This window comes from Halyomorpha halys, unplaced genomic scaffold (genome assembly GCF_000696795.3).
Source record: "Halyomorpha halys isolate HHAL.00 unplaced genomic scaffold, Hhal_1.1 Scaffold343.1, whole genome shotgun sequence".
In the NCBI taxonomy this organism is placed as follows: Eukaryota; Metazoa; Arthropoda; class Insecta; order Hemiptera; family Pentatomidae; genus Halyomorpha; species Halyomorpha halys.
Genome location: NW_027109758.1, coordinates 1,412,981 through 1,421,596, shown reverse-complemented (window position 1 = coordinate 1,421,596; position 8,616 = coordinate 1,412,981). Strand labels below are relative to the sequence as shown.

Genomic DNA, 8,616 nt, shown 5'->3' with positions numbered 1-8,616 from the left:
TCTATTTAATAAAGGAGGTAAGAAAGAAAAAAAAAGTATTTTTGGGTTATTACTTATTCTGCCTTTGATTTCTGCTGCCTGTTCGGGAACTGCAGGGGCAACTGTGGATAACGGAGAGTAACCATACTAGTTATCCTATACATTTTCTAGATAATGCGTTTTATACTTTTAAAAAAAAATACTGCTATATAATTATGAAATGACAGAGTTAATATTAGCACAGTCAGAAGAATAAAGTTCGAGATAAGTAAAATAAACAAGGCACTAGTTGATGGTGCATTATAGCCTGCAGCGGACAGAATGAAAGCATCCGATTACTTCCGAGGGATCACCATCGAGCCAACTATTTTCCTCAATGCTTTGGGCATCGCCTTTTGTGCTCTAACGGTTCAAAACCTTCTTGTGCAGAAGACATGTTATCCTGACGTCCAACCTCCGATCGCCCTTCTATGTAATGACTCTGATAAGGTTGGAGCAGCTACAGGTGATTTGAAAATGTCTATCATAACTAGAGGTCGGATTTTTGTACAATTGCGTCTCCTATGACATGAGCCCTAGCTTTAGATCTTGACAAAAATGGGAATTATGGAAAAGACGTTCAAATAACACTAATTTTATATTGCAAAAAAAAAATACACCCTTGGGGTTTCTTCCCAAATTGGCATGTTTTCAGTTTTGTCAGCGCAAAATCGTACGTTTTACCTTTTATATGCTGAATGTTTTTTATATAAAATTTAATTCTAGGACTAAATTTCACATATACAAAATTGAAATTTTCAATTAATTGATTAACATTTGAGAATCGGTTTTAACATAAAAAAGAACAAGTAAACACATAACAAAAAAAGTAAAGAATATTCCTAGAATAGTATTAACCAGTGCAGAATATATATACACATGTTTAAACAAAATGTTTTAATCTATACATTTTTAATAGTTTTCTACATCGATTTTTTGTTTTGCTTCTTAATTTTATATTCTTAAAAGCAAATAAAAAATTATTATATTGAAAAGCTAAGCGAAAGAACATGGTATGTAAAATTTTAGGATAAATTAAAAAGGGGATTTTGATTGGATAAATATTTTTAAATACTCTTTCTACTTAGGGCCTTACATAATTTTTCTAAAACTTAAAATTGAGAAGTTTTAAGAAGTCGGACATCACAATAGAAATACGAAATCATTTAATATAATTAACTTCCTCAAAGCTATTCAATTATGAGCAATATTTTAGGTTTTTAATTAGAGAAGTTCAATTTTTTATGAATGTTTGTGTAAATGTAGGTGTAATTAGCGAGTTTAATTTGATTCAAACAAGATTAGGTAAGCTTTATATGTATTAACATTAAAATTAAACAATAAAATTGATAATTGGAGGATTTGAGTATGTTATACATATTTTGGATTTTTACTGTACGATTTTACATATTTCATTTTTTACTGCAAAAATATCTAGTCTAATCATAACCAATGGAATGCTTTATACTCCGTGTTTCTGTCCCTACGGTATCCTATGTACCTTTTTAAATGATAAAAATTACTCATTTGTAAATGATGTTTATGTACTATACATATTTACTTCTAAATGAGGAAATGCCTATTTTCAGTCAATTGTATGACTTATTAAAAACCTATATCTGGTCCGGAGGAGGGTGCAAGGGCTCATGATTTTATGTTTTATTCTCCATATTTTTATTATAAACAATAGCAGCCGTACAAAAAAATTATTGGGGTTTAAATTCCACGCGACACAAGTTAAGTTTCTATATTTTCTTATCTGTTTTTTCTTGACAGACATCGTTGACCATGGTTTGGATTCTGGGTAAAACATTAGGATCCCTGTCTTTATTGGCTGCACACATTACAAAGTTGAATCATATATAGAACTGTATAAAACATTTTATTTAAAGACTATTTTTCGATCTACCCCTGACCTATTTTTTTCCTTACGCCACAGGAAATATACAACTAAGCCATTTTCCCTCTTGCAGGCCAATATAAGTTTACGTTTCCGTTGAGTAGGTTTTCATCTTGTATATTTTTTAGACCAATACTAGCTAAAATATGGTCTCTATCCATGTCACCCATGCTGCTTAGAGTCCCCGATCCCTATCCTATGGAGGTGTTTTGGAGAAGATCCTGTCACAAGTCAGAAACAAGCCACACCCTCAGCTCTGCTCAGACTGCCGGGGATTCGTTCATCCTAATTCAGTAGGCACTCCTACTTCTTACCTTTCAATTGGACCTTCTATCTGGCGTTTGTCTTTATAATTATGGCGCCTGTTCTTATAATAAGAACATATGTCGGACTTTGCTGTTCAGTAAGAAAGTGGTCGAATTAACTTTTTAGCTTGTACATTATACATGGTACTCCATGTATACCAACATGGCTTGGACTCCACGGCAGAGCTATAATTCTTCCACTTTTCCTCATAATAGCAGCCATGAGTCGCTCGTAGGTTTCGGTTTCGGTTTCGTGCTTCGGTGTGTAGGAGATGCTTACATTCTGCCTTTCCTTGGTTGGTAGCTCTATTCGGTGAATCAATTCCAATACTTTTGATAGAGAAGTGAGATGGAACTTTGGTCTTTCATTTGCTTTACGACAAGCGAAGAAGTGATCTCGTCACATAAGCTTTTCAAATAGATAAAGAGCATATATGTTCTATTCTATCTTCTGTCCTTTAGAGGCTCGGCTTGGAGTGCCATAGTTGTGATGGGAGTCGATTTGCTGACATATGTTCAATCATATTTGTCCAAAACATCATTTATAATATTAATTTGTCCCAAAATTTTTACTCAAACCGTTACAAGAAATATTTTATGTCATAAATTTCAATCGTTTGTGAATATATTTATCGCCTAAAGTTTCTTCTACTTTGCGTGGTAAAACAATTATGAACCTATGACATGTATACTAAAATAATAAAATAATCGTTCATTGGACAAAAGAAAAATGTAAAGTTCCGATTTAATAAATATCCCGAAATTTTACTATTCATTTACAGTAGCCTGAGAAGTTTTTTTACTGTAATTTAAGATTATTTTCACTTTTGCACATTTTAAATTTTTTATTGTATTTTTTGTATATTTTTTCGGATTTTCTTAGAATATTATATAATTAATAATGAAGCTATAACTTAAGTATATTCCAAGATTTTTTTTTTCTTTAAAACCGACACATCTTGAAAAATGGATAAAGCGTGATATTAAGTTCTAACAGGCACAAATACCTAGTATCCAAAAAATTAGAAGATTAGAATAAAATTTGAAAAAAAAATGTATATTTAAAACATTTATATGTTTCTCCTATTAATTAGCCTTATATAAGAAGTGCCACTATCTTAGAAAAGCAGTGACATAATAACCTGATTTACGAGTGTTGTAAAATAATTTATTATAAACGACAGAGTGTAACATGGAATAAATGTTCAACTCTCAAATGGGTTGAATTTCAATACGAAAATATAATGTAACTCACTGAAAAGTATTTTACTTACATTAAAAATGTTTACTAACTATAGACATTCATAAATGTTTTTTTAAGGCCTCAAAAAAATCAATAGCTGATCATAACATGATGCCATTTGATATTGTAATATCTTATTGCAAAGTGTAAAACGTTTGTTATTTTTTCAACTTTTAAACTGGAAATACTTTCGTATTAAAAAAAAATAATAAAGCAGATTAATCGTAATTATTATGATTTAATGGATATATATCTTAGTTTGCACAACTAAATATATAGGGTGTCCCACTATACATACTCACCCCTCTAATCTATTCAATATTAATTTAAATTGTTTTTATTTATAATAATGGAATGTTGTCTAACTTTTGAGAACATTGCTAATTTAACCTTCTCTAGCGCACCTTACCCCAGAATTTCCAATAGGATGATGTAATGTTTTTTAAGAATTGTGATCATAAATCAGATCTTGTGAGCTTCTTTTTGACACATATAGGGAAGAAATATGAATATACCTGTATATCTTTTGTAATTCTTACTGTATTTCTTACGTTTGCAGAAATAGTATTTGCCAGGAGTACGCTTAAATCAGTGTTGTCTGCGATAGCAGTCCCTCTTTTTGGTTCTTGGAGGGATGCTACTGGGAAAAATAGATTGCTTACGTATCTGGCATTGATCTCTGAGATGGTCATTGCCTTTATGTACCTGTTAACTGCATGGAGTTGGTCAATATCACCTTGGGTAGCCAGTCTGACCGAAGCTATACTGGGAGGAATATGTGGAGAAAATATCTTACATATAGCAGCAACTTGTGTCATTACTGAAAATTCAAAACCAGAAGATAGAACATTGAGGTAATTTTATTGATAATATAATTTTTTTTTTTTTTATAATAAATCTATATACTATTTATTTTATTTATTTATTGATATTTACTACTTATTAAAAATATATTTATCACGTAAATGTGATATGAATTAAACAATGGCATACACATTTACAATGGTACAGAGTTGTGAAGAATCTACCCATTGATAGACCTCCAGAAAACATTTCTAGAGTCCAAGATCCCGAGGTTATCTTCTTTTCAGGCACCAAGGAAGATCATCAGGTAATGGAGGAAAAGTAAAGTTAAAAACAAGTTGGTTTGGGTGATTAGTGAGTTTATTATGGAAGGAGTAGTATCTGGCTAAACCAGCTACGTATGTAACATACATAATTTAATTTGTGACAACATAAGGAACATCAAGTATGTTATGAATGATTTTCGGATTGTAAGGATTGGATATGAGAGGAATTCGAAGATTTAGTGGTGTCCCAGAGCTCAAATCTGATAGTCTTTATTTATGGTCATATAAAAGTCTTAAATCTTTTATACTTAGTTGGAAGTTTAGACAGTTTGTGTAGTCAGTAAGAATCTATGAGCAGTTTCGTGTCTTTTCAGCCTTATAAGAGGATTCCAAGTTGGTCGTGGGTTTACAACTGAAGTGATTTGATGGGATTAAATTTGATTTTTTTTTAGTCTTCCAGTTTTGGCACCGTTCTTCAAGGGGGGTGATTTGAGAATGGAGGGTTTGGATGAGTCATTTTTCAATGATAGCACACGTGATGTATGTAGTGAGGATAGTGATGGGATGGGTTGGAGTTGTCTACTGTATAAACTACATATTTACTAAGGTGTATAAACTACACCAGTAGACAGAGAAAATGATCAGAGAATGATGAGAGGGAGGAATGATCACTATTGTGGTTTACTTTGAATATTCTGTTAGTGAGATAGGAACGGAATAATGAGAAAGTATGTAGGGGGTGAAATTTATGGATCTTGATAAGATTTTGAGGTAGATAAGACCTCTCTTATCTCAAAGTTAAAAATAGCATATGAGTGAAGAATTCAAGAACTAGTTTTTAGCTCTTATAAAGAGGCTGTAGAGGTCGGATGAAAACTCCAACCGTATTAGATACTGATCTAGTCCATCTTACTATGTAGTTCATCTTATTAGATCAGTATCTAATAAGATAAGGTAAGCTACAGGAAGGTAAGCTACATCAGTTGTATCTTACCTTATTAAATAATGATGAGGTAAGTCCATCTTATTAGATACTGATGTAATCTATCTTATTAAATACCAATTTAGTCTACCTTATGAGATACTAATGTAGTGAATGATATTAAATACTGATATAATCTGTTATTAGATACGGATGTAATCTACCTTATTAGATACTGATGTCATCCTGAGGCAGAATGCATCAGTATTTACTAAAGTAAATACCGATGTATTCTGCCTTATTAGATACTGATGTAGTCAACCTTAAAAGATACTGATGAAGTCTACTTTACTAAATATTCATGGATTATTAAAATCAACTTTATCGATTTAAACCAATTCATCTTGATGAGTTGTCTAAAGCTGAACTATTAATTGATACCCTCAATAATCCTTTTGTATCTACTTAAATATATTATATTTTATAAATAAATAAAATAAATTATTTCATAACTTTGGCCTTAAAATTAACTTTTATGTAAATATTTGTTCAAGGATTCAGTTAAATGTTGTAGCAACACTACTTGGAGCCGGAATAGGTGCAGCTGTGAATGGTTTCATTTTGACTCCGATGGGTTACCAATGGTTCTTTACAATGATAATTCTTCTCAATCTGTTAGCTCTGGTATTTGCTGTACTATTCGTCAAGGATCCTAAACGAGACATGGCAATAAAAAAGAAATGGATGTTTGCTGAAAAGTTAAATTATGTTTTTCAGGCAAGACCAAACAATTCAGTGATTTGGATGATGCTTATCTGTGTATCCTTGGCGGCTACTTTTCAATCAGGTAATTCTAAAAGTTAAATGAGAAATTAGTTGATTATCACTTAGTATGATCTATGATTTATACTTTTTATTTTAACCGTAAACTCCTTTACATTATTGTTTTATATTTTTTTAATACATACATAGATATTACATGATATATTTATATCTGTGAAATATTGCCTTCGATTGCCTTTTGGCATTTACTTTATACTCCGTGGTAGGCTTACTTATCTGACCTTAATAACAGACACTTATAGCAAGTATGTTGGGTGATGTAAGACATGTCACAATCTTGCAAGAACAGATTCATAACACAAAAAATATAAGAAGGCAATCCTTCCGAGCGAACCCGTTCCACTAAAACCCCTTTTTAGCGACGGTCCTATGTCGCTTTTGAAACATTTACTTAAAACGGAAAGGGGGGACTTGAGACAGTTAAATCGAGCTATGTTTAAATAATTGGGAAACGGTGTGATTATTTATACTCATTAATAATTATACTAATTAAAATTTAGTGCAATAGAATTTCAAAATGCTCTGTAAAATGCTATTATTTTCAGCATTCTCTGACTTCTATCATGTTTAAAGTCCATTCTAGACATGTTTTTGAATTATTAAGATAAGGCAATTATAAAAAATATAGTAGAAAACCATTAAACATTTAGCATTTTGTTTCTAGGTCCTATTCATAAATCATTGGGTTGAATTGGTGACAATAAAAAAACCTCACGTTTCAAGGGAAGGACATCGAAATAGAAAATTTTTAAAAATTGGATTTTTATATTTATCTTTACATAAATATAAATATAATACTATATATAGATATATTGAATCTATATAATAATAATTATTTATACTGGATGGTGTAATAGTTAATTATGATATTACCACTTTGTTAGTTCGGAATCAAAATAAATTGTACCAGTGTTAGGACTGGCCAACAGAAGAGAAACATGTGGAAATGAAATAATGTATTAATAATGCTATTTATAGTATATATTTATGTAATGATATTTAGTTTTCAAGATATCTTAATTCTCTAATGTCCAAAAACTCATTATTTATCTACTTTTCAAATCTATATCTCGGCGAAGCGTCAAAATACAATTTTGAACTGAAGCTTACAACTACAAAGAGGATGAAATGTTCGTCATGTCTCTCCCTTACCGTGTCCAGCTACGATTTTTAGTTTTTTAGATATTTAATTCTAAATACAAAATAAATCGACCGTTGCCACCCACCACTTCCATTTCATCTCGATTGTTCACTCGCGTCACAAAATCTATTTATTAACATAACATTTGTTTTCTTTAGTAGAACGTCGGTAAAGAAGTTTCACTTCAAAAGTGCTTAATGTTAAAAATAAGATATTTACCTGTTGTACAAACACAAGACATAATAGACTTTACATTTCCACTTTTCCCTTTTGGACCCGTATTTTACACGCTTCTGTTCTCAGGAAATATAATAGATGTTTTTCATTTCTAGCTGAAAATAATCTTCTTCTTTATTACCTTCAACAAGGCTTTCAATTTACAATGATAGAAACGGGACTGTTTGCATCGTACAAGTTTTCCATCTGCGTGTTGGGTAAATAATATGAACAATAAACACAGTTTCAACTGTACTTAACTCTATTTATATATTTTTTTCAATTTTAGGGGCATTAATTATGACTCCAGTGTTTATGAAAATTTTAAAATGGTCAGATTTTAAAATTGGCATCGTATGCTCCTTTTTCACAATTATTTCATCTTTTTTGATGATAGCAGCAAAAACAAGAGGTCAATTATATTTACGTAAGTCGTTTTATACAGTAATATTATGCTTAATAGTTTTACATCATAAACAATAGTTATTAAATTACGAGTATTATGTTTCGTTTTTATTATCTTTTATTTTTATTATTTTAGTTGCTTGGTTTGATATACTGAAAATGATACCGACGTCATTACCAAAATCTATCATCAGTAAATGCGTACCAAGCGATGAATTAGGTAAGTTAATGTATAAAATAAAAAAAAAAATATGTTGGTACCCCCGGTTATTATAGACACGTTTTAAAACTAATTGTGGGTAGTATATAATGGCGAATATTCTTAGTAAATTTAAAATTTTATCTATAAATTAATGGCTAACGTAATAAAAAAAAAATACGAATTTTTTTTTTTCCCTCAAAACTATCCTCTTCGATACTTACGTAAGTTGTTTAAATGTTTTTAAAGTTGCATGTAAAATATGTAGTTTTAAAGATTTTTTTCTGACCTTTTGTGAGTATTCTTTGATCTCACAATAAATGAAATGAAATGAAATGAAAAAATAACTTTATT

At 30.6% G+C, this 8,616-nt stretch overlaps 1 protein-coding gene across 1 annotated transcript in view; it reads left to right on the top strand.

Annotated features, from left to right (window-relative positions):
- Window positions 1-256: 256 nt before the first annotated feature.
- The window catches only part of LOC106681474 (probable peptidoglycan muropeptide transporter SLC46), a 15,970-nt gene continuing 7,610 nt past the window's right edge, over window positions 257-8,616 (top strand). Inside the window, exons 1-6 of the mRNA XM_014421798.2 lie at window positions 257-484; window positions 4,026-4,320; window positions 6,013-6,305; window positions 7,775-7,876; window positions 7,948-8,085; window positions 8,200-8,283. Of these exons, the coding sequence (XP_014277284.1) occupies window positions 301-484; window positions 4,026-4,320; window positions 6,013-6,305; window positions 7,775-7,876; window positions 7,948-8,085; window positions 8,200-8,283 (1,096 nt within the window). The 5' untranslated portion in view covers window positions 257-300. The remainder of the gene's footprint in view (window positions 485-4,025; window positions 4,321-6,012; window positions 6,306-7,774; window positions 7,877-7,947; window positions 8,086-8,199; window positions 8,284-8,616) is intronic.